Consider the following 26,970-nt stretch of genomic DNA (forward strand, 5'->3'; position numbering starts at 1 on the left):
GTTGGCTGTGGTCAAGTCGATTTATATAAAATGCTTTACAAGTTGTATGCTGATAAATTGCTGTGTGAGCTCAATCACACACAGAGGGCCAAAATCCTGGCTGCATTTCCATATTTATTTCTTTGTGATGAGATTGGTTTTGTCTGCAACTGACTGTAACTCATTTCAAGAGACATATCATAACAGCTGCTCCCCTTCTCCTTGCATAGGCTTCTTTTATTATAATTTTTTTAACCTGTGAAAAGATGCATGTCCACTGTAAGCCATTCATTCAGATTTCTAGAGAACTAATAAATAAGCTATCAAATACAAGTGGCTGGAATTGCATATCAGCACAATATATAGGTAGGCTATAGCTCTGACATTGACTTTTTTAGCCCTACACAGCTGTCATGCCTGGAATTGCTATCCTACTTCATGATAGACCAAGCTAGTGTATGGCAAGCAGGTCAAGCTATTATTATTGAGACAGGCACCAGGCTTTCGAAAGGATGTCTCCAGGGATTTTAGCATGTAAAGCTTAGTGGCATATGAGAGGTAAAAATATTTTTTGAGAAGTTATTTCTAAGCTTAGGTCTCAGATTTAGAGCACATTCGCATGTAAAAATTTAGCAGAGAATAGAATGGGATTGTTCTCCTCATGGCGTTAGGATTGCATCTAATGTGTCTCCTTCCCTTCTCTGCTGCTGAAGTGCACCTAATAACCCGGGGCAAAACACGTCTGCCAAGCCGACACGTCTTTATGTAATGTGTAACCTGTGCACTCACCACTATGCCTTGGCTTTAGAGACATCATGTTATAACCGCAGACCAAAATACGCTACCTCTTCCGCTAATCTCATGTTCATTCTAGAGCGCGCAGGAGGTTTTCAGATCATTTGTCACATCAAAGTCTGTTTTTTTTCTTCCCTGTGAGAGATGGCTAACATCTGCTCTTGTCCAATATCTCTGTCCAGGAATCATTTCTTAAAGGGCTCAACCAAATCTGACCAAGCTAAAAAGATATTCATACTGACATGTTGCAGATGTTTCACCATTTATATTAAAGAATAGCTAGCATGTTTTGAGTGTGAATTTCTTTACATTTTGGATGTTATTTATTGGATATTTATACAGCTGTAATTTTATTTGGCTTATCTGGTTTCTTCCCACAGTCCTAAACACATGTTCAGTTGGCTACGCAAAACTCTCTACAGATGTGTGTGTGATGCCTTGTGATGGTCTGAGACCCTTGTTTAGGTGTGTTCCTGCCTTTCACCCAGTGATTAAAGGCAAGCTTCAGAACACTGAAATCACCAGGAACCTAATCAGGATGAAGCATTTACAGAAGATGAATACATTAATCATGTGTTAATGATCTTTGCCCATTGTGGTCCATGTCTCTCATGCATGTTATTCACTGTTTGAAAAGTGGACAGTGTGGTAATGCAGTTATCATGAAATCTTTGTGAGAAACGAATGCCATAAACTGATGGAAAATAAGAAAATGATGGCACTGTGAAGTGTTGTCTTCCATATCTTGTCTCTGCCTTTGCTTTTGTTTTATTGGATGAAGTCTGTTCAGGTGCATTCCAGACAGCTCTTCTTTATAAACGTGGCTTTTTTTGGTCATTTCATTTCTTGCTGTCACTTGTTCTATTTCAGTTTCCCTCCAACTGTCATTCAAATGACATGGACTCAACTTCATAAAAATATATATGATTTTTTTTTCCCAGTATGGGAGCTATGAATCACATGAGCAGAACAGAGAACAGTGATCAGATTTCATTGCCTATTTTCTGTTTTTCTCACCCAAACTTTTACAGATATTAGAACTATATAAAATCACATGATTTATTAGTATTTTATGCTCAGAATTTTTGGCCATCAATCACAGAAAATATTTTATTAAAATTATGGCTCAAAAAACAGTCAAATAAATTACTGAAATTCTGTCAAAATACTGAACTCTAAACTTGCAGATTATCAGTTCAGTGCATTTAAAAGAAGGGGAAAGCATGTTTTGTTTGTCTTTTACTAATGGAAAAATAGGTTATTATATTTAGTGTTACAAATCCTTTACCTCTTCTTTTAAGCTGTTACCATTTTTTTGACACTAACATAAGACGTGAATATGATAGTTATGTTCTACATAAACTGTAGACTAAATCTTGTAATGGTGTACGTGCATTCACTCAAGGGGAGAGGAGAGATGGACTTCTCTGCATAGTCTGTCTGCCCATCCACCACCACCACCTCCTCCATATTTTAAATTGCCTTGCCTTGCACTATTTATTTATTTATTTTACTATATTTATTTCTAATTCTGATACTGCACTGATATTGCACATTCCATACCCTTTGCACTATCAACACTTTTTCAACTTTTAAACTATATACTGCACTCAAGAGATCATCCTCAGCTGCTCACTGTATCACAGATTCTTTGATGTTTGAACATTCTTAAGCACACTATGTTATTTTCTGGGTGATGGATCTCTTGTTATTTGATACATGACTCAGCCTACATAGTATATTGAAGTACTATGTCGATTTTGATATTTGTTTCAGGGTTGTTTTTTTTTAATTAGTCAATTGCTGTTAGTGATTGTTGTATGAGTCTGTAAGCTACTGAGACCTTGAATTTCCCCTGGGGATCAATAAAGTATCTATCTATCTATCTATCTATCTATCTATCTAAAATATTAGTATATTTACTAACAGCGCAGTGTTTGTATTTGTACACTGTTACAAGGGACCTAGAGGTTGTGGGTTCAAGTCCCGTTCCAGGTCTGTGAGGAGTAGGTGTGTTCTCCCCGTGTCAGCGTGGGTTCCTTCTAATGTCCAAAAACACACATTGGTAGATGGATTGGAGACTCAAAGGTGTCCGTAGGTGTGAGTGTGTGAGTGAATTTGTGTGTGTGTGTGTCTCCCTGTGAGGGACTGGCGCCCCCTCCAGGGTGTATTCCTGCCTTGCGCCCAATGATTCGGGGTACGCTCTGAACCCACCACGAACCTGAACTGGATAAGCGGTTACAGATAAGGAATGAATGATTGAATTAATTATTATTATGTTATTAAGTAATATTCTGTAAATGGACTAGCAAAACAGTAATATAACTCTAGGCTTTGCATATTCAAACACTGAAAAAATAGTTTTGATTACAAGATAAATGTGATGATTGCACATATGTAAAATGTAGGATGTTTCTTCCTATTCTTCCAAGAATAGCAGATTCAAAGACAGCAGATGTGTTGCGTACATTTTAAATCACATACAACTTATTTTCTAATTTGAATTGAGGTTAAAACAGTTTTTTGCAAAATTTGGTAAAATGCTCATTGGGTGTATTTCTCAATTACTGCTTAGTATAAACAGGAATTTTATAGGTATGATATATATACATTTTTTTTCTTTCAAATAATAGATATAAATGGAGTAAATGTTTTAATTGGGATCGCCTTTTTAGGGTTGAGGGACATTTTAAATGGTAAATGGATCTAATAACTTCATATGTAATTGACCTAATAAATGTTGTTTTTAGTGGAGAATCTGCCACTGCTCACACATTAGATACGAGTCTATTAGAGGTCACTTTTTCTGTCACGTAGACAGCATTTCTGCTTTTTGTCTTGTCAAATGTTATTATAAAAGCACTTGTCAAATGCGGAGCTTGCTTAGCACTTTCCACTGTGTAGTAACCATGAGGCATGCACACACATCTGCACAGTCCTTTACACTGTAGAATCAAGCTGGCTGATCTGACTCTGTAAAACCCAGACAGCACTCTACAGAATGTAAATTAAAGTGAGAATGAGGGATGCAATAGAGCTTTATAATGGTAATGATAGGCTAATTGCAAAAACTCAGCTGAATTTTTATACATCCTGGGGACTCATGGGCTAGTGTCTGAATTCATAATGCACTACAGTTTCTAGAAAGTATTGTGCATGGTCTATAGATATTTTGAGGTCAGCTCCCTCCAAAATTAAACATTATATGCATTTTTAGCATTGTCTCATTCTTCTCTGTAAAAAAAGCCTCAGTGTGAGTAGCTGGAAAAAAATTTTTGAATAGGCATTGCACTTTTTGGTGTGATACCCCATAGATTTGTTATCATTTGAAGCTAATTTCTAGTGTTGGAAGATTTTACTATGGAGGCCCAGAAGGGCCAGATGAAATAAAAAGTTGAAAATATGTTCCTGAGAAAGTTCTACATTTTTCTCTGCCTGTTATATACACCAAAATCATTTAAAAATTAGTTGTGCATTTTTAGCCATTCCATACTTTCAACTCTTTATTGCATCGTGCCTGTCAGGGCTTCTGTACTTTACATTTCAATCAGCAGTAGGTACACTTTAAAGTAACTGAGCTCATTAAATATAAAGAGTGTCCACAAACATTGTACATAGTATTGGTATCATAGGATTCATAACGGTTCCTTTGTTTTTGAACATGCATGATTTTATTAATCCCAATTTTTTTCTTCACTATCTCCAACAGTGGATGGCTGTATTGACTGGTCAGTGGACCTGAAGACATATCGTGTCCTGGCAGGAGAGCCTCTGAGAGTGAAGTGTGCCCTGTTCTACAGCTATATCCGCACCAACTACAGCATGACACAGAATGCCAAGCTGCGACTCATCTGGTATAAGAACAAGGGTGACTCAGAAGAGCCCATTATATTCTCCGGTCATCGGCTCAGCAAGGAGGGTGACTCCATCTGGTTCCGCTCGGCTGAGATGGAAGACAATGGCTTTTACACCTGTGTGCTTAGGTGAGAGTTTGATAAAAAGTGCGTGTTATGACTGTTGCATTGAATTTACTTGAATCAAAGCGGTATAAACTAAAGATTCCACAGAAATAAAACATATTACATATTACACATTTCAGTAAACTTTCAAAAGTTTTCAGTTGGTTCAATTTGTTTTATTTCTGTTGAAATGATGTTCACCCAAATAACCTATATGCAAATGATATTCTTGGCTCGTTGTTATTCTAAGTGCAAATTATTATTATTATTATTATTATTATCGTTACACTTATATAGCGCCTTTCTAGACACCCAAGGACGCTTTACAATCTACTCTGCTCAGAACGCTCAATTCACACACACACACTGGCGAGAAGCGGCAGCCAAACGCGCACAGCGTACTCTCAACCAGGAACGACCGTCCACCTGGAGGACTGCATCGGGCACTAGGGTTTAACCCAGGACAGAGCGCCAATCCATATCTGGGCTCACACATACAGACATTCATTCACACACCAGGACAGTTATTACAGAAGCCAATTCACCTACCCTCCATGTTTTTGGACTTTTTTATTACACCTGTTTATGCAAATGTAAATGCACGCTTGTCTTTTACACCATGTTGGAAAGCCTAAAATCTAAATTGTAGCCTATGTAAAAGATATGGCACTGTCTGAGATGGTTGCAAAAAAACTAAATCTCTTTTGCAAAAAGTAATTAACAGAATATATAGAAATGTTAATATTTTATAATGAGTTTAGCTTTGGGTGTTATAGGATACAATAAATATAGAGAAAAAGCCTTTTTCAATAGTGTCAGGCTCTCACAATTGTTCTTCCCTTGAATTTATTAAACATTTGACTGTTTATTATCCTATAAATAAACTTATTTAATTTTTTGTCAGAAAAATCTGTCCTGAAATAACAGCGGTAAAAGAGGTAAAGCACATGGTCTGTTGTAATATTTCAACAAATTATTTAAATGTAGTAGAGGAATAGCTTTACCTTAGTGTACCATTCATCTAAAAATAAAGATTTTCTGTTCTGCAAAATAACTATATTCCATAATGTAGAATTATGTGGTGTAAAATTATGGGTAAAGATGATCTTGCTAAATAGCAAGGCTTGCCTATGGAAACTTGACAGCTTATGAGGGATTTTATATAAATCAAAGTCACATCTCAGCAAAGTCAAGACCACCCACCTTCTGAAATATATGTCTCGTCACATGATAACCACATAGATGCAGGAAAATAAAGGCATTTTTGCAAACAGCCTACTCTCAGAGCTCCAAAAACACTTCAAATTACAAAGCTTGTAGGCCTCCCTTATCATAATTTTTAGTTAATTGGGATTTTCTTATATAATGAGTTTTGTTTCTCCATATAAATTTAAGTAATATAGAATTGGTCAATTTTATGGATTTAGAAGATATATATTTAGAGAGACAGACAAGTATAAATCACTCTAGAAAATCCTTCAGTTTGGACAGGAGCGTTCTACCAAAAATTGATACATCTTTAAGTGGCCAAAGGCTTAAAGTTTTCTTCATCTTTTGTAGCCTGCTTGATAAATTAAATCCTCTCTTCTACTTGCATCTTTAGTGATAATGATTCCAAGATATTTGATTTTGCTTTTAACCAGAATGTTACAAATCAAAGTATCATTACAGGAATTGATTGGCAATTCACAATTCAATTCACATTTATAGATATGTAACCATAATCCTGACCCTCGTGAAAATATCTCAGTTTGCTTCAATTGCTTTAGACATCATATACTTATTTTTAAGAACAAAAGTGTCACCTGCAAATTGGCTTAATATGTATTTTTTCCCTAATATTACAGTACCTTTGTATTCTACATTATTCTCAACCAAAACAGCCATAAATTCAGTAGCCAAGATGAACATTAGTGGTGCAATAGGGCACCCTTGTCTTATTCCTTTTAATATATTAAAACATGGAGATGGGCCAGACATAAAAAAATAGAACTAGATATATCCTTATACAACATCAAAACTGTATTACGAAAAAAAGGCCAAAACCAAAATATTTACCAAAAAAAAACCAAAGGCTTTATATAAAAAGGGATGTTAAATTGCATCAAATGCTTTAAGAGTTATAATCCAGAATATCTAACACAAGACGAATATTATTCTCAATATAACTGCCTTTAATAAAAGCATTCTGACATTCACTTACAACTTTATGTAGTTCCTTTTTTAAGTCTATTTTCAAATATATGTGCTAATAGTTTATAATCACACCATATTAAAGTAATGGGCTGCCAATTATCTAAAAATGTGATGTTTTTGTCATGTTTAGGGATTAAGTTAATTAATTCTTGTTTCATGGTTGGAGACATATTTCAAGTTTTCAGACAATCCTGAAATGCTTCAAACAATAGTTTTCTAATATACGACCAAAAATGTTTATAAAACTTCACACAGGTCCCATCAAGGTGTGGTGATTTTCCTAAAGCCATCTTAGATAAGGCCAAATATAATTCATCTAAAGTAATGTAACCTTCAGTAATATGTCTGAAATCATTATCAATTTTAGTAATTTTATCAGCAATAGATTCCAAAAATACATCACAGTTTGAACACAATTTGTGTAGGAAGCTATAGAAATGAAAGATTCTTGCTCTGTCATCGGTTGATTATTGTTAATAAGCCATTAATATTCAGTTTATGAATTGTTTTTTTTTATGTTGTCTCTGCTTTTCAATACTAAAAAAATAGGTTGAGTTTTTTCACTCTCTTTTAACCATTTTGTTCTTGATCGAATAAATGCTTCTTTTGCCTTTTCTAAATAGAAATGATCTAGCTGAGATTGTAGCTGAACTTTTTCTATAGGGTCAATATTATTTTCTCTAAAATATACATTTGTTTTTTCTCCTCTCCATAGCAGAGTCCTTACCCATTCTAACTGCATTTTTTTTTATTAAACTTGAACCATTCTCATTTATTAATTGGAGACAGGTAATCCAAGCATTTTACCTCTTCAACTAATGAGATAAAAGGATTGCAAAAGATTTGGCTTTTCAAATGGCTACAATTAAATTTCCAGCAAGCTTTGGAGTTCATTTTTTTCAAACTTAGATTGACAAACAAAGTTATAGCACAATGGTCTGTAAGTGGTGAGACATTCATATCACTAAAAGAACTTTGGTTCAGTAAATTACTTGATATAAGGAAAAAATCTATTCTGAAACACTGAGAGCCTGCCATATTTTTCCAAGTGAACTGATTTACATCAGGATGTGTTAGCCGCAAAATATCCAGTAGATCATGTGTTTTAGAAAAATTTGCAAAATCAGGGTTAAAGACATGAAATTTTCTTTTAGATGGACATCGGTCATACCAATCATCAGGTGCCAAATTAAAATCACCTACAACAATTAATCTATCAGTATGCAGTGTATTTTTCCAAGTAGAGATTTTGTTTGCAATAAATGAAAGGAATTGGCTTTTTTGATTTAGTTAAATCCATATACATTCACCAAGATATATTTTTCATCAATAAGTTGAAAGACTACTATCATCAACCAATGACCTTCAGGATCATACTGAGAATCAAGTACAGCTCCTGGAAATTTACTAAACAAAACTACTACTCCTGCTGCATGTGAAGTCCTACGACAAAGTATCATATCATCATCCCATTATCTACCAAAATTATCTACATCCTCCTCCAAGGAATGCGTTTCATGCAACAAAAAAAAAATTAACCTGCTCCTTATAAAACAAAAAAAAAAATGCTTTACGCTTGATATTATTTCTAATCCTCCTAACATTTAACCATAGAACAGAGAGAGACATTAAAAGCAAAACATTTAAACTGAAGGTAAAAGCACTCAATAACTTACATCATAGGACTGAACGTTAAACTTCAACTTAGTGTCACTAAAACTCTAAATTTTAAACTAACCTCCGCAGTATCAGAATCCACAGCCACATCCAAATCCTCAAACACCAGACAGCAACCTGTGGAGCTTACTAAGACCAAACATCCCATGGGTCTACACAATGATTGTCAATAACAGCATGTCCTTCTAGTAGGAAAGCCTTTAATCCTCTTGCTCTATCTTCTCAACTTTTGGCCATAGCTTCTTTCAAGCCTTGTAGTCTTCTTTACAAATGTCGTCCGCCAAACAAATCTTCATCTCTGTGCATATTTTAGAGTTTTTCGCCGTGTGCTATATCTGATCACAAACAGTCCTCATCCCAAACTGTATGATGATCTGCCTGTTAAATCTTTCAGATGGTTTCTTTTGTCCAAGACTATAGACTATGTTCATCGTATCCTGAAGCCTCTCAGTAGAAAGAGGAACAACCTGGGAGAGGAGCTGAATAAAAATCTTTTTTGAATCTTCTCTTTCAGTCTCTGGTACACCAAACAACCGCAGTCCGCAACTTCATTTATAACGTGCATGTTCTAGACATGCTTCTTTTAAAGCAACATTTTCATTCCACAAGACTTCTATTTGCCTTGTGAGTGACTGGATACTTTCTTTGTTATCTTTAATGCTAGTAGATTAAATTCAACTACTCTGTATATGTTCACAATGGCAAGTGCATTCTGCTTTATCTGTCATTCAAAGATTTTGGTTCGTTCAGCTTGCTCTTCGATTTTCTTAGTTAGGTTTTCCAAAGCCTTAAGAAGAACTTCGTTAGTAACTGTTAGTTCTCTTTTTTGGATTTTTTGTTTCCTCTTTGTTTTTAGGGGTAATTGCATCATGAGCTTTGCGAGTCAGAGCAGATGTTCCAGTAAACTGCAATATGTTCTTCGTTACAAGCTTGCTGCATGACTGCTAAATTGTTACTCTCCATTTAACCTTGAGTATACGTACAAATCAATATAAATAAAGGTTATAAACTTTCTCTCAATGATTAATCTTTCAAGCCCTTCATTCATTCATTCATTCATTCATTCATTCATTCATTATCTGTAACCGCTTATCCAATTCTGGGTCGCGGTGGGTCCAGAGCCTACCTGGAATCATTGGGCGCAAGGCAGGAAAAAACCCTGGAGGGGGCACAAGTCCCTAAGCCCTTCATCAAAACTAACACATGTAGTGTATACACTATCTGAAGGCTTTTTTTATTTCTAACTGGACACCCCTGAGAGAAGACACAATCGCTCTGTCCGCCATATTTACTCGCCCCCAAATATATATAATTATCTTAACTGCCTAAGACTTCTGCACAGTTCTGAATACTACATAAGATTTGACCAAGGATGTTAAAATTTTACAAAACATTAACAAAATTGAAGATCAATTTTGGGAACACAGTCCTCCAGTTTTTTAAGAAATCCATGTAAAGAAAGATAAGTTTCAGTTGCTAAAAGGACGTAAGCAAAGGCTAGAGACAGACATGAGCAATTTGGATTTTATTACAAAAAGAGCAATGCAGAAATGAGAAAAACACCCGAGACCAAGCCAGAGAAATACTCTGGAGCCCAAAAAGACTAACTCCAGAGGTGAAAATAGAGAGAAACAAAGCAAGAATTCTGTACACATGAAAATATAATAGAAGAAATGATCAGCTGACATCATCAGATCACATCATTGGAGTCCTAAAACACTGTTTAACACTGGGTTGCACCTCCTTCACCTACTGATGCAAGTGCCGAGATCCACTTTGTGCACTTGCTCCAAGGTCTAAAGTTTTTTCACCTGTAGCCTATTAAAGCTGATATAAAATTTCAGTGACATCTTCTCCATCTTATTTCTTTCAAAATGTTTATTTCCCATAAATTTTATGTTCTCATACATGTACAATTGTGTTTAAAACATTCAGTTTCGGCCTAGTTATTTTTGTTTATAATTTGTAGTAATGATTAAATATTATTTTACATATTTTGTGTAAATCATGCAAATTTCAAGTAAGCAAAAAAAATCAAGTAAAATTTTGCCTTATACCCTCAGAACAAAGGAAGAAACAGGAATGCACATTTTTCTGTCACAAGACTCAAAGGTGATACTTAGAGGTTTTGATTTGATAATGGGTGGTACTTTGAGTATCACAGGAGCCTACCTGGAATCACTGGGCTCAAGACAGGAAAACAACGTGGAGGGGCCGCTAGTCCTTTGTATCTATACTTGATAAAGAAACAGGGCATCATTGGAACTAGATATTTATGTACCGACTGATAAAACACTGCTGTAACTAATCTAACAGCCTTGTTTATTTTGAGTAACACCTGACTCCATTGTTCTGGCTTAAATAATCTGGAGATTTAGTACTTTTTGTGTAAAGTTAAACAAGTATACCTAATGTAGTAAGTATACCAATATCAATGTACTGGTAGTAAACATGTAAGTGTACTATTTCAATACTTCTTGGGACTAAATTGGCCCACTTTTTAGTTTTAAGTATACTTTAGGTGGAAGAGTAGTAAACATTGTCTAAGTTTTAATTTGTACTGCGATTATATTTTTAACTATATTAAAAATGATCTTACAGATATACTGTTAGTTTACTAGTTGTATCCATGTTTTTAGTTTATGAAAATAACTTTGAAGTATACTTTTTGTAAATTGCACTGAAAAAAGGTCTGTTGAATTTACATGAAAATAATGTGCATAGGTTGCACACATTATGTTTACACAAAATTATACTTTCATGTTCTACACACTCATTTCTTATTTGTTGAATCAAAATGTATTCTTCATATTAAAGATTTTCAACTATTATCTCTTAGACATCTGCTTTGGCAAATTTTGAAATTAATGGGAATGCTGCACAGAAACACAAAATCTGACGGGTCAAATTTTAACACGCAAACCAAAACTTTCCCATTGTCAATACAACATAATCACAAAACATTACTCTTACAATTAAAACAGAAAACTACAGATTTTAAAACACCAGTTGGAAATTAATAAATGCCCCAAAAAAGTGTGCAATTGCTCTGGAACTACTTCTTGCTTCCCATCATTACAGTATTCAATTAAGATTTTTCAGGAATTAATCCTCACACAAATGTTACAAAATGCTATGCCAGGTAAAATACATGAAATAGTTCAAATTAAAAAGACACATGCATGCAAGTGCTTCATATTCACAAAATCAAAAAGGTGATTCTGGGTTGGCTCCAGAGCCACTGTGATCTTCATCCCATGATGACTTTACAGAAAATTAATGTATTAAAACCTTTCACAAACACAAATACGAACAAAAAGGGGAACAAGGGGGATAATGCACAGTTTTTCAAAACTGTGGACAAAAGGGCATAAACATTAGAAGGGACAGGTCTGAGGCCAATCTACTCGAGTGATTCACTTATAAAAACCGTTGAGTACAATCCTGATATCATCTGGTTTATCCACATCTCAGTGTTTAATAATGTATATTCCCACTGTTGTCTCCTCGATGGATAATTAGCTGTGAGTGTCACCTTATGCCTGCAGAATGCACATTTAAAAAAAAAAAAAAAACTGGACTATAAAAATGTGCATATAGTTAATAGTAAACTGAATATATGCATTCAGAAATGCCATGAGAGAAATGAAGGATGAAAACACTCCTATTATTTCCTATGTTTTAAGTTCCTTAGTATTTATACAAGATGTAGGTCAGTGTATGTTTATGAATTTACATATTTTGTTGGATCTTTTAAATACCATCCTATAACATAGTCCTCTAATCCTCTGTTATTCAGACTAGGATTTAGTTATTGTATAAACACTTGTATGGATGTGTTGATTCAAATTCACAGCCATTTGGATTTCACAGCCATTTGTAGTTTCCTTTGCTTTTAAATTATATTTTGCTGTTCAGAGGGATGTCTATATTTAGAATTTTTATTATAAATATTAGATGCACCTCACAAAAAATTTCAACAGAAATTGAACCTTATATCTTTAAATAATGGATAAAACTGAAAATATTTAAGAGTCCAATTCTTGCAAGCCACAATATTAAAATGAATAAAAATATATACAAATATCTTCATGCTAATGAATGTATTGTTTTTTGGTTTGAACACATCAATTTAACCAAAAATAACTGAATAATATTTTTAAAAATAATACAGTCCATCTCAGTGCATCAGAGCACAATCATTGCCCAAATTGTTCACCAGTAACTTAACAACATAAAATTAGCAACTAATTAGAGAAAATATATCAATTTTAAATATTTCATGTATATGTACATTTAACAGCTTAACCAAGTGTTAATTTAGCCTACAATTTACTCATGAATGGAAAAAATAAATGAAACAAAAAAGAAAAAAATCATAATCATAAAAGCATATGATCAATATACAAAGTTTGATATAAATGTTTTATGACATTTAAAAAGTTTTTCAGGATTTTACACTGCTATTCCACCATATTCATAATACACGAAGATTACACCCTGCCTACGAGCAGAAGAGTTTTCTGATTTAAAAAGAACTCTCAACATTTATTAATAAGAAAGTTGTGAATTTCCTCACTATTAATTACTTTTTATGCTTTAACACCAGGTTTCATTTTATGAAAAACATGTCAGTCTATTATGTAATTGAGTTTCAAAATACATTGTTTTGAACATTAAATATATGTACATGTTTGAGAGGTGTCCCCTCTGTTTATTCTTCATAACATGACTTAGATTAGTAGAACTTACATCATTTACAACAAGATTTAAATAATTTGCAAGATTAAAATAATTTTCAGTGTACTAGTCTAGTAGGTTTTATATCAGTTCAGTGTTGTAACCAATGATTTATGTATTCCTTAGAGACTCACTCGTTTTGTTGTTTATTGTATATATATATATATATATATATATATATATATAGTAATGAACTATATCATTCAGTGTGAATCAAGTCTGTTACAGTACTCTCACACTGATTCTGTGTTGGTTAATAACAAAGCATACATAAAAGATCAATTTCAGTTTCACCCATATTAGCTATTGCACTCCAAACTACAGTACAAGCCAAGTATAATTAAGTATAATTGTGTTTAGTATATCACTGATAAGTACATAAAAAATAAACTGAAAATATACTCAATTATTTCTTAGTTTAAAAGAATTATACTAATGGCACACATTTTTTGTAAAGGTTGTTATATTTTAGTCCTGGTTTGGTTCGAGTCCGCACCGGCACTTTTAGAGTCGAACCGAAGCAAGTCCAAAAAGTGACACAGGTATGACTTTTATTTTGTGGACCACTCCTCAGAGTCATCAGTTGGTCTTAATGTATGGAGTAAGATTACTGTCAAAAATAAACGTGTGCATGCTCATCTACATTGTCACATAAATATTTAAAGGAGCTATCTGTAAAATGTTTGCTGTAGTTAGTCATAAACTGTCCAGGGTGTGTGATCATAGATTAGGAAACAGTCAAAGCTAAAACACTGCTGCCTCTGATAGCATTGCTAAAGCACTATATTCTCTTTGAGAAGTGCCCACTCTGGAGCAGAGCTCCCGCGATCCCGCCCTCTGTCCAATCACAAATAGCCCAAACCTACAGCGTTGCTAGGTCTACAAACATAATGTCTTGCAGCCATGAAATGAACAAGTGTCATATTTTTTCCCAAAAGATCCCCACTGCCCTTCTAAAAATCTCCATGAATCGAGACATAGTAAAATGAGAGGAAATATTGACGTGGTGTTTGAAAAGTTTAGTTTAGAAGTAGCAACACTAAAAAACAGAGCCAGGGCTGGCTAATTTTCTAATGAACAGGTAACAGCAAATTATTTCTTATGTATAGATTAAAGGAGTAAATGCCATAAGCTGTGTTTCATATTAAGAAAGTGAGGCATAGCCACTTTTGAAAGATGTCAGGACTGTGTCTTTTGTGTTTTATACGAAGAAGGGGAATAGCAAATATGATTGAAAGGTGTAAATACCATTGTTTGTTTTGAAGAAATTGATGCAGATTCATGTGTGTTTCTCTGTAGTGTGTGTGTGTTTTAAGTAAGAAGGAGTAAGAATTGTGTTTATAAGAAGCCTCACATATTCACCTATTTAATATGGAAAGGAGAAATCAAGCTTGGCAGTACACAGCAAATAAGTGTTTCACTAGTAGGTAGATGTTTTTGTGACATGATGTACACTTCTGTTGTTGATGTTGTGTATTTTAAATGGGTAAAATGGGAAATTAGTGTTTCAAAACGAGTCTTGTTTATAAAACCTAGTGCTAGCTTTAGCTTTGCATAAGTGTTTAAGGTGGAAATGAGTATTCAATAAGAAGCTGTAATTATTTTCTCTCAAAGAGAAACTTGGTTTGCAGGCAGTCACTAACAATCCAGTCCATACATACAGTAGAATATAAAACAATAAAACACACGAAATACAACAACTAAAACAAACATTGACAAAACAAATTCAAAGAGAAGCAAACAAGCAGAGAACTTTACCCTCATGTTTAGCAATATGATTGCACTTGGGATAAGAGTTCTATTGCAACATATTTTCAGAAGACTGTAGCATAATGCAGATGGAAAACGTTGGGGCTTTCCCTTCAGAGAATGATAATCAGATACAATAATTAACTCAGCTTTGTTCAAGATATAGCTGTAATAAGGATGCTTGCTGACACCCTAACTGGTAGTTATAACAGTGCTGAGAGGATTTTTATTCTAAATACTTACATTTTCAAACCAGGTAGTAAATGCAAATGTCAAAACTGATTCAATTAAACACTTATAAAATAAGGTCATGAGCTTTGAACACACCTGAAACCTGCTCTGTTTCAAAACAAAAAAAAAAACACTCTGATGACTTTCCTTGTCAAAGGATCCTGTTTGTATTTTGATCAAAGCACAACTTGTCATCAATCATTGTACCAACATACTTATAAATGCTAACCCTTTCTACAATGGTAACATCAATAGTTGTTGGGTGGATGACCTTATTCGTATCTCTAAAATCGATGACCATATCCTTAGTTTTTTCAAGGTTAAGCTTCAAGAATGATTCATGACACAGTCATGAAGTAGACTTACTATGACAGAGTCGTCAACATATTTAAAAATGTAACTGTCTTCATACTTACTTTGGCATTCATTTGTATATAGAATAAACAAAAGAAGGGATAAAACACAACCTTGTGGGGAACCAAGAGAAGATATTAAACTATCAGAAAATGAGTCATTTGGTTTGCATTTCTTGGTTCTGTTTGTCAAAAAAAAAAAAAATTCAGGATCCATCCAATGAAACTAGGATCCGATGCAAAATTGCCTGCCAACCTCTCAGCCAGTACACTGAGCTGAATAGTGTTAAAGGCTGATGAAAAATCTATAAATACAGTCTAGCATGGTTTCTATGCCCACCAAGGTGTTCAAATAAAAAATGGAATAAGGCTACCGTAGCGTCCTCCACCCCTGTTTACTCTATATGCAAACTGCAGTGGGTCTTAGTATCTCTCTATCTTTGCTACTATTTTTCTCTTAATCAGTTTCTCAAATGCTTTCATCACTAATGATGTCAAGGCCACAGGTCTAATGTCACAAGGTCTGAGGGCTTAGACACCTTAGGTAGTGGGGTGATAGTTTATTGCTTCCATAAACTAGGCATGCATTGTGAAATCATAGACTGCTTAAAAATATGGTAAAAAAAAATCTACTCAACTCCTTTGCACAGAAACAATTTACACCTAGTTTTATCTGGACCTGGGTTCTTGCTTATTTTAGTCTGTTGAAACACCCTTTCTACACTTGTCACATAAAAAAAAAAACTTGAACTTCTGCTCTAAATTAGCTTTTTTGTTCCAACTTTAAAATCATGATGTTCAAATCTTAAAATCATTTGCCAGCTCTTGATCATTCTTTCCACCATCCAGTTCAATACGCCTTCCTGATTTGCCATCAACACCTTACATCACTCTTCCACATAGATGCTATATTATTAATTTGTAATTTACTTTCTATTTTGTCTATTTTTGCAACACAATTTCACTCTATACCAGTTTACACATCTCAATTTGTTCACTCTTGTACACTGTTTAAAATCTAGATGCTTTTTATTTATAAGAACCTTCAGCCCTTTTGTAATCCATGGTTTATTATTAGGATATACTCTGTTATTATTAAGATATACTCTTTGTTTCACTGGTAATACAGTTCCTTCACAGAAGGCCACATAATTGCTAACCACTTCTTCATTTTTATCTTTAAATGAATCTAAAAAAAAAAACTTGCAGTATTTGAACTGAATTTTTGTCCCATGACCTAGCTTGTTTCTAACTACCCTCTCCCTTTTCAACACTGATTCATAAGCTGGGGCTAAATATACATAGTTATGATCTACTAAGACTTATACACATCCTTTATTGAGCCATAGCACAAATCGAAGGTCCTCTGTCTGCGAGTAGGGCACGTAACATACTCCTTAAAAAGTCTTTAATTTTGACTTTAAACAGATATTATTAATATCCTCTAAAGTAAATTTAGGACTCTAGGAAGATATTGACTGCAACTTCTGTATTAACCTGTAAATGACATCAGTTGCTACATTACGAACAAAAAAGGTGGAACAGGGCATTCAAGAACCTGGTAAATAAAGCCAATAAGACTTATAAACACATGTAAGGTGGATTAAAAGGTTTGACTATGTATAAGTAACACCAGCCTTGTCTAGTCAAAATATTTAATGTGGTTTGGACAGTAAAGGCTTCTAAATGCAGGGAAATGGAAGCCACGCGTTAATTTTTTCAGATGTTTTAGTGAAATTATGAAAACTTTTCTGTGTAAATATGTTGATTATGGCACATTATTCTTAGCTATTATGGTCCAAAGTTCTTAAACTCGCCTCTTGCTTGTTCGTTCAATTTTCCTCAAACTAGTAACCTGGTCCAGATTCATGTCTGGGGAGGAGGGGGATAAGGCTCTCTCAACTGTTTTGAAACTGTATTATAGTTTTAAATTCCTGGTGTCAATATTACAGTATTACTACAAATATTATATGGCTTTTTTAAGTTGTACACAGAGGTCTGTTGTGTGTGTGTTTTGTATGAATATAACTTCAAAAATATATGATTATGAAGACTCACGCGTATGATTTGAATTATTATGGATACGACTTGTAGATTTTGAACACAAATTGAAAATTGAGGAAAAAAAAACAAAATACGTCACTGGTGTATATAATCAGTACAGTGGGTCATATTTGATGAAAAGTTGAAGACAGACTTTGAGAGCTTGTTAGTTTCAGGACAGTCTCAGGAATGATGCCAGATTTATACAAGTTGTATAACCACATATATATTTTTGTACAGGTGATTTGTTTTTCCTAAAATCAAGGATTACAAATATTTCCTATAATATATAGAAATCTGAACACTGACAGAATAATGCTTTGTCAGTTCATAAGAACCAGCCCATTGATTTGATGAATGATTTATTTGGTTGACATTTATTTTTGTACAGAAATTCTAGTTTAGAAATGGACAGAGAACCACTTACTCAGGCTGTCTTGGTCTGCTTGTTAGGTGCACACCAGAGTTCAAAAGGAAGAGTTCACACTTACGCTAATGAACTCCACTAACAAAGCTATTGCACCAGGATTCATTTAAATTGAACCAAAGCTGACTCTGAACACACCCTAATACTCCTAATATCTGAAAAAATGTTGAATGAACTGTTACAGTGTATATCTCAGGATTAGGCCTGTAATATTTTATAACCCCATATATACCACCAGTAGATTCTAATAACAGAGGTTCTATCCCCCCTATTACAAGTCAGTGAATCATCACAATGATTTTGAAGTTGTAATCTTAAGCGAAATATATTACGTAATGTTCCTATGTTTGTTTTAGCCAATTCATTGAGTCATTGCTGAACATTCCAAACAAACCTAATTATTACACATACCATGTGCCTCTTCCCTGGACAACAATAAAGCTTTTTTTCTTAGTGGGCATTTGTAACACTATTGCAGCATTCTCCCTACACCTCTAATTGGGTCCAAGTTCCTGTCATTTCCATCACTGTGCTTATTATCAATAGTATCCCACTCATTTGGAAATGCTCTCAGACAGACTTGGCACATACTGTCATTGTGTCAGTGCACAGCCACCAAACTAATATTATTCACAAAGCTTCAGGCTGGAATTTATGTCAGAAAAGCTACATCTAGAAATGGTAACAGTAGGATATTTAGTAATATTTGGTTTAAAAGCTTCAGAATCTATTTAGCACAATAAGGCCCTCAATTCTGGAAAGACTGCATAATATTTTCAACAGTCTTCCTCCTATACCCTATCATTACATTGCTTAATAATTCCAGAGAATAATAACATTCATAACTTCCATTATTTTCATGTCAGTCCCCTTTCTGGTTTGAATACTGAAAAGACTACACGTGGCAAAAACAATACAAGAAACGCCATACAACAAGCACACGAAAAGTAATATACCCCTTTCAAAAAAAGTGAAGGAAGGAAAGAACAGAGAGAGGCTGGGAGGACAACCAACACGTAGACAAAAGGAATTTCATCTGTCACAAGCCAAAGCTTCTGTGGGGTACAATTGCTGTAAAATAACGCTGGCGGAGGCAGCTGTGTTGGAAATGACAGGATGAGCTGGAAAACAGGGAATCTATTTTCTGCAGAATACAGTCCCTCCAGGAGGGGTAATTTTGTTTTTCTACCCAAGGCAAGAACACACCTCGACCAGTAAAATACACTCAGCGCCAATAGTTACACAAAGTCACATCCTTACACTCGTAATTGTAACTTGCTGCAGGCTGTGTTGGCAACCATGTAACGTGAATTTGCATTGACACATTACAAAAAAAGTTGTTTCACTCTCACAAAAGCTAACAATCACATTATGTAGCATATTTTGTACTGACAAAAAGCAAATTAATATGGTTATTAATTATTAATGATTATTTGACTTGTTGAAACTAATTGGATATGTCAGGAGTTTAAATATTAGGAGTTAGAAGCAGTGATATAGGTTATCTTCAATTCATATGATTTAACACTACATTAGAAAGGCTGAAATGTGTGTGTGTGTGTGTATGTATGTATGTATGTATATATATATATATATATATATATATATATATATATATATATACATGGCCAGTCAGTTTTTAGAGGGTGGCACTAAATTAGTGGAGGAATCATATGGCATGATAGTTGCAGTGAAAGTGTAGATCATTTTATTTAACACAATTTTCAGATTTCAAAACTATAGGCTAATTTTCACAACTTATGTAAACCAGCTACACTCTGTTAATGTTATCAATCTCAGCATTTTTTTTTTTTTTTTTTTTTTTTACAAAATATTTAAACAAATAAGAGGTATTTAGATATAAAGGAGCCAGGGCTGCTTGTCAGTGGTTGTATTGCACTGAAGAACTTCCAAATATCTTCATTAAATTACAATATTTAAACAAATAAATAATAACAATAATCCTAAATAGCAACAATGTGCAACTTCCAGCAGTAATATAATTGATACTTTAGCTCGACAGCATTTGCAGCAAGTGTTTGTTTGGTGCACATCCAACCTTTTAAAAGAATAACGAATCAGCCCCCACCACTCAGGAGAGAGAGAGATTTTTCAGACTAGATTAATTGCTTTTTGGCTTTAGGTTTTTTATTAAAAATAAATCTAAATTAGAATTTTTTGTGTGTGTGTGTGGATTTTGCTGCCCTTCGTTGGTGAAAAATTTCCCTTTCTTATTGAACTATGCACGAGCATTCACAAACGTGTATATATATATATCCATATATCCAGCCATTCATGCACCATGTATTTGCACCATATTATTGCAAAAGCATATCTCCTGCCATATACCAGCTTTGGACAAAAGAAAGACTATACAACATATTTTAGTGTTTGGGTGCTGTTTGTGCTACTTAGCAAAACAAAAGATATTAACTGCATCACAGCAGGGGTGAGGGGGATCTTTGCCTTACAAAAGAACTTGTGCCTTTCTCGCTTTTAGTGTTAAGGTGTACTCAATGTGGACACAAATGTATAACAGTGTACATACAGATGGTACCATCTTCACAGAAAAGCACTGCACAGAACCACTGCACAAGACTTTAAGGTCACCATGTCCAACCAAGTGTCTGCAATAAAGTATTGGGCTTTAGATAATGGAATGGTGTAAATCTCAGTATTTTGGGATGAGTGGAAGTCTAAAGCTTTGTAAGGTGTTACTGCAGCAGAGACAAAACGATTTCTGAAGAAATCTTATATAAGCATTGTCCACAGAGCTTTTGCCATATGGTCTCATTTGATAAAAATTAGATAAAAAAATTTAATTGGTTGGAAAAATAAATCCTCCTATCAATACAGAATATGGATGTCATTCACCAATAAAAAAATCATATTTTATTTTTTCACTGAACTAATGAAAAACAACGGTAATAATAATAATAATATGTTACATTTATATAGCGAATTTCTAATACCCAAGGTCGCTTTACACAAAGAGGAGAAAAGAAAAAAAGAAGGAAAAGGGAAGATACTTATACCTGCAGAGTGCAGAAGTACTGAGAAAAAAGGTAGGTCTTTAGCTGGGATTTAAAGGCAGAAAATGAAGAGCAGAGACGAAGACATAACACTGAATGATCTACCACCAGTAACTAATTTAAATTTAGGTACTGACAAAACACCGCTCTCAGAGGACCTCTGTGATCTTGTAGGACAGTAGGGGTGTAAAAGTTCACAAAGGTAGGCTGGCGCCAGACAGTGCAGAGCTTTGTATGTGAGCAGGAGAACTTTAAACTGAATATGGAGCGAGACGGGTAGCCAGTGGAGCTGATGAAGAACAGAGGTGATATGATCTGATTTTTTGAACAAGAGAGAACTCTATCAACAGAGTTCTGAACATACTGAAGAGAATGGCCTTAGAAGAAAGAGAGAATTATAGTAGTCTAAACGGGAGGAGATAAATGCATGGACCAGAATTTCAGCATCCTTAACAGAAAGCGTGGGACGAAGGCCATCAATATTACGTAGATGGAAAAAGGATGTTTTGGTTAGGGCCTTAATATGAGGATTGAAGGAAAGCGAGGAGTCAAGAAGTTCACCTAAATTGCGAACAACTGGAGAAGTTTTTACAGCCACACCATCAAAGTTAAATGTGGTATCGGAAATTTTTTATAGAGTGGACTGGGGGCCAACAAGTTGGCGTGCAACCATTGTCTCAGATCCCCGAATGCAGGAAATAAGGGCAGAGGGGTGGGAGAGTGGAGGTGTTTTTGGTGCTCACGTATATTTGAGTGTTGTCTGCATAGCAATGATAAGACCATAAACCTCAATTTAGACCATTAAACTAAAAGGTCAAACAACAGGCTCTCTTCTATAGATTGAATGAAAATGTGTCTGAAGTTATAAGAGGTTGTGGTGTCCTTTGGATTTTCACCTATACAAACAAGCCCAGTATATTTTATTAAACAATGAAGTACTGTTTCCAGCCATTATGAATAACAGATTCTGCTAAATGCCTTAAATTCAAATGTAAATGTAAATATGGCTTTTTCTGGGGGCTGCAGTAACAGCATGACTCTTGCAGACACATGGCTGATGCAATATGTGGTGTTAATGTAACCCAAGGCCTCCCAACTTACCAATTTCCCATTTTCTAGAATGTCTCTCGTCAGCCTGTCCTCCGTATCTAGCCTCCATGAAGAGCGTGGCCATTTCACACCTCCACAGAAACATTGGAGGCATGTTTAGCTTTTGTTCAATAACTTGATGTCTGTAAAGAATGAGACACATTGCCTGGCACTAAAGAGTACAATCTGAACACTAGCTTTGATTGTTTTTGTATTAACTATTTTCCTATTTGCCCCACTTTTTATATAAAAACCATGTAGTTTATGGAATAATACACTGATACACAGTGCTTTAATTATGATCAGCATCAGTTCAAAAAATCAACTCAAAAGACTTTCTGGTAGAATTTTCTAACAGTTTAAAAAAAATGCTCTTAGTGAAAGGGAGGTCTTTCATCATTACCCAGAGACAACTTTTGCTCAAATGGCATCATATAAGAAACTGTTTTCTTATTTCGTACTGTGATAAATATAGCCAAATGGGCTCAAGCTAATCTCAGATAGTTCAAAAGACAAAGGGACAATGGGCTGTGGTCAAATGAGTCAGCATTTAAATTTTTTGTAAGGTAAAATATGAAGTAGATTGCCAATGAAAGTATCGTCCAGACTTTTACCAGTGAAGGATACAAAAAACAATATCTCTCAATTTCTTAAAAGCTACATCTTTTCCTGGGAAGTCAATATTTTTTTAAGCAAGAGAGTACCAGGTCTGATTCTGTGAATGCTACAACATTATAGACAAAGGCTGCCTTCAGTCCAGGTCTGTCTCTTGTAATGCAATATGGACAGAAGAATCAGACAACAAGGACGATGGACTTTGCGCAGCATACATCTTGTATCAAGGCAGAATGAGCTAAAATTCCAATAGCAAATTTAAAATTTGTATCTTTAGTTTCCAAATTAATAAAAAGTGTAATTATTGATTGTGTTGTGATCGACTGTGTTTCAGGAATACACACAAAATACATTTTAGTTGAAATGCAGTCAAGTCAGTGAAAACTTTAAAAACCTTTTACCGTTGTCAGTTGAAAGAGCAATCTGTAATACTGACACCAAGCTTTTAAAATTGGAACTATAATACAAAATAGTGGAGAGAGCTGTCTGCCTCCTCCCCAGAACAGGTTGCCAGTTTGAGGAAAACTGAACGAACAAAACCACCTTAACATTTCAGACTAAACAAGGCTGGTGTTATTTTCCTTTCAACAATAAATGCCATCTTAGGAGGCAGATCCTTTCTTATTATCCATAACTTTTGTATTCAAGCATTTAGTTCCACTTTAAATGGGTCAGTTTAAGAGTCTCATTTGCGTTATTCTCCAACTTTTTATTGAATGCTCATTTCCACATTAAGCAGCTATGTGAAGCTAAAGCTAGTGCTAGGTTTTAAGCGCATTATAAAATACTTCTTTTTTTCCCCATTTTGTCCATTTAAAGCACACGACTAAGTGTACATCATGTCACTAAAACATCTGCCTACTAGTGAAACGCTTATATTTGCTGTGTACTACCACGCTTGATTTTGCTGTTCCACTTTAAATACGTGAATATGTGAGGCTTTTCAAACTCAATTCTTACTCCTTAATTTACTTAAAACACACACACACACCACAGAGAAACACACATTAATCTGCCTCAACAGTGGTATTTACACCTTTCAATCATGTTGTTATTCACCTTCTTCTTATAAAACACACACAACACAGTCCTGTCTTATTTCAAACTTTGCTATGCCTCACTTAGTAAGTAAAGTTCTCTGCTTGTTTGCTTCTTTTTGTATTTGTTTTGTCAATGTTTGTTTTAGTTGTTGTATTTCGTGTGTTTTATTGTTTTATATTCTACTGTATGTATGGACTGGATTGTTAGTGACTGCCTGCAAACCAAGTTTCTCTTCGAGAGATAATAATTACAGCTTCTTATTGAATACTCATTTCCACCTTAAACACTTATGCAAAGCTAAAACTAGCACTAGGTTTTATAAACTCGTTTTGAAACATTAATTTCCCATTTTACCCATTTAAAATACACAACATCAACAACAGAAGTGTACATCATGTCACAAAAACATCTACCTACTAGTGAAACACTTATTTGCTGTGTACTGCCAAGTTTGATTTCTCCATTCTGCCTTAAAAAGAATGTGAGGCTTTTCAAACACAATTCTTACCCCTTAATATGTTTAAAACACACACACACACACACACACACACACACACACACACACACACTACAGAGAAACACCCATGAATCTGTATCAATTTCTTCAAAACAAACAATTGTATTTACACCTTTCAATCATGTTGCTATTCACCTTCTTCGTATAAAACACTCAAAACACAGTCCTGCCATCTTTCAAACATTGCTATGCTTCACTTTCTTAATATGAAACACAGCCTATGGCATTTACTTTACCTTTTAATCTATACATAAGAAATGATTTGCTGTTACCTGTTCATTAGAAAATTAGCCTCTGTTCTGTAGTGTTGCTGCTTCTAAACTACCTGCATTTTTCAAACACAAGACCAGTATTTCCACTCACTTTACTCCGTCTCGGATCATGGAGATCTTTAGAAGGGCAGTGGGGCTTTTTTGGTCATTTCATGGCTATAAGACACTACGTTTGTATACCTGGCAACACTGTAAGTTTGGACTATTTTTGACAGAGGGCAGGATTGCAGGAGCTCTGCTCTGGAGTGGGCACTTCTCAAAGAGAATATACTGCTTCAGCAATGCTAAGAGAGGCAACGGTGGTTTAGCTTTGACTAGGTCCTTAATCTGTGATCACACACCCTGGACATTTTATGACTAAGTACAGTAAACATTTTAAAGAGTGCTCCTTTAAAGAATTGCTCTTTTTAAGAAGGCAATGTTAATAAAGCTCAAGGTTATTAAGAAGTCACAGATATTTTTTTCATTTTATTTTATATATATTTATTTTAATTTGTTTGTGGTTTTGGATCACACAAATACCACTGTAACAAATCATAAAGGTTTTAGATGATGCAACATGTCTCTAGGATGAAGCCATGTGACAGTGATGCTATCTGTTGCGCTATCGACCCTTGTACTGAAATAAACACATTAACTTGTCCAAATTCACTAAAAGCAGTGCACTCCAGACCATCCGCCAATTCTGCTGTGACTTCAGATATCAAGCTGCATAAACTCACAACATTTAAGTTCAGTTACATCATATCATATATAACTATTTTTTTTTAGGAAGAAATTGTTGAAAGTAATTGAATTGTTAAATTGACTGCAACTCTTCCATTTATTTTAAGTTAGAATCACTCAGTCCAATGAATTACTTTGAACATTAGGGTTTACAGTGTATGCTCCACATTTTTATGATAAAAGTCACAATCCTTTAGAACAGATGTTTAAACTGCAGAAGCAGTCTGCTTCTTTGCCTTGCATGAAAGTGTAACAATAATTTCACCTGCCTCAGTCCTAATGCTTATTTGCCCAGAGGGACGATGGATGAAAATTGCCTGCATAGCTAAACCTGACACGTTTATATTAAAGCAGTCTAATTAACTGATTAATTAATTAAATGGATGAACCCTTAAAATATTCTTAGACACTCATTAGACATAATGACAGATTGGTGTTAATGCTTTGTGCCACAGAACATTTTCAGGTGTCTGAAAGTCCACATTTATTAACCTTTCCACTACCTTTGAAAATATATAACAAGATCCTTTAGCATGGCATTTGTAATGTCTAAATTTAGTTTTTTAATGTTAGATTTTGTTCTGGGCTGCTCTTTTGCTCTTTGCCCTTCAGCTTAGGCAAAGGCAAGCTTCTGTTTGACAGTCTGGGCCTCATACTTTTGTAGTGACATAATCTCTGGTGTGATAAAATTGTGAGGACACAAAAAAACAACAACTTACTGCTAAGCTATGAGTTAATGTTTTTGGACACTTGCTAATTGAGAATTTCTTAACAGGGTTTGACCATCTTGTAGCAGAGGACACGCTTATGTAGCTGTAAGCTAACTGTTGGAAGATTTCTGTGAGGATTAGTATTGTTTAGTACACTTGCACTGAAAAAAGAAATGCTTCAGTCCATTGATAAAATTAATAGCTAATTTCTTAAATATAACAGCAAGCCTTGTGAAAATGTGAAAAAGAGATAAATAATTGCTTTTTATACAAAGATACACGTATCAATCGAAACATTATGACCAACTACTTGTTTCTACACTCACTGTCATTTTTCTCAGCTCCACTGTCAAATTTTAAGCTCCACTTTGTAGTTCTACAATTACAGACCAGAATCCATCTGTTGCTCTCTATACATTGTTTGCTTCGTTTCATCTGGTTCTTCAATGTTCAAGACTCCCACAGGACCACCACAGGGCAGGTATGAATGGTATGGTGGAATATTTTCAGCACTGCAGTGGCACTGAGTTGGTGGTGGTGTGTTAGTGTGTGTTAGGGGTGGATCAGAAACAGCGACGCTGGAGTTTTTAAAGCTCTCAGTACCACTGCTGGAATGAGAATAGTCCACCAACCAAAAATATCAGCGTACTTTGTCCAGTGATGAAGGGCTTGAGGATGGCCAACACAAACTGTGAAGCAAAAGATCAACTACTGTCTCTGACTATATCAACAAGGTAGGTGTGTCTAACAGATTGGCCAGTGAGTGGACATAGTTTTTAAAATCTCCAACAGCACTACTGTGTCTGATCAACCACCGAA

General features: G+C 34.7%; 1 protein-coding gene across 2 annotated transcripts in view; it reads left to right on the top strand.

The window, feature by feature from the left end:
- The window catches only part of il1rapl2 (interleukin 1 receptor accessory protein-like 2), a 414,378-nt gene that overhangs the window by 212,631 nt on the left and 174,777 nt on the right, over window positions 1-26,970 (top strand). For both annotated transcript variants that reach the window (XM_066649030.1, XM_066649031.1), the window contains one exon: window positions 4,484-4,757. In XM_066649030.1, the coding sequence (XP_066505127.1) occupies window positions 4,484-4,757 (274 nt within the window). The remainder of the gene's footprint in view (window positions 1-4,483; window positions 4,758-26,970) is intronic.

This window comes from Hoplias malabaricus, chromosome 17, assembly GCF_029633855.1.
Source record: "Hoplias malabaricus isolate fHopMal1 chromosome 17, fHopMal1.hap1, whole genome shotgun sequence".
Classification (NCBI taxonomy): domain Eukaryota; kingdom Metazoa; phylum Chordata; class Actinopteri; order Characiformes; family Erythrinidae; genus Hoplias; species Hoplias malabaricus.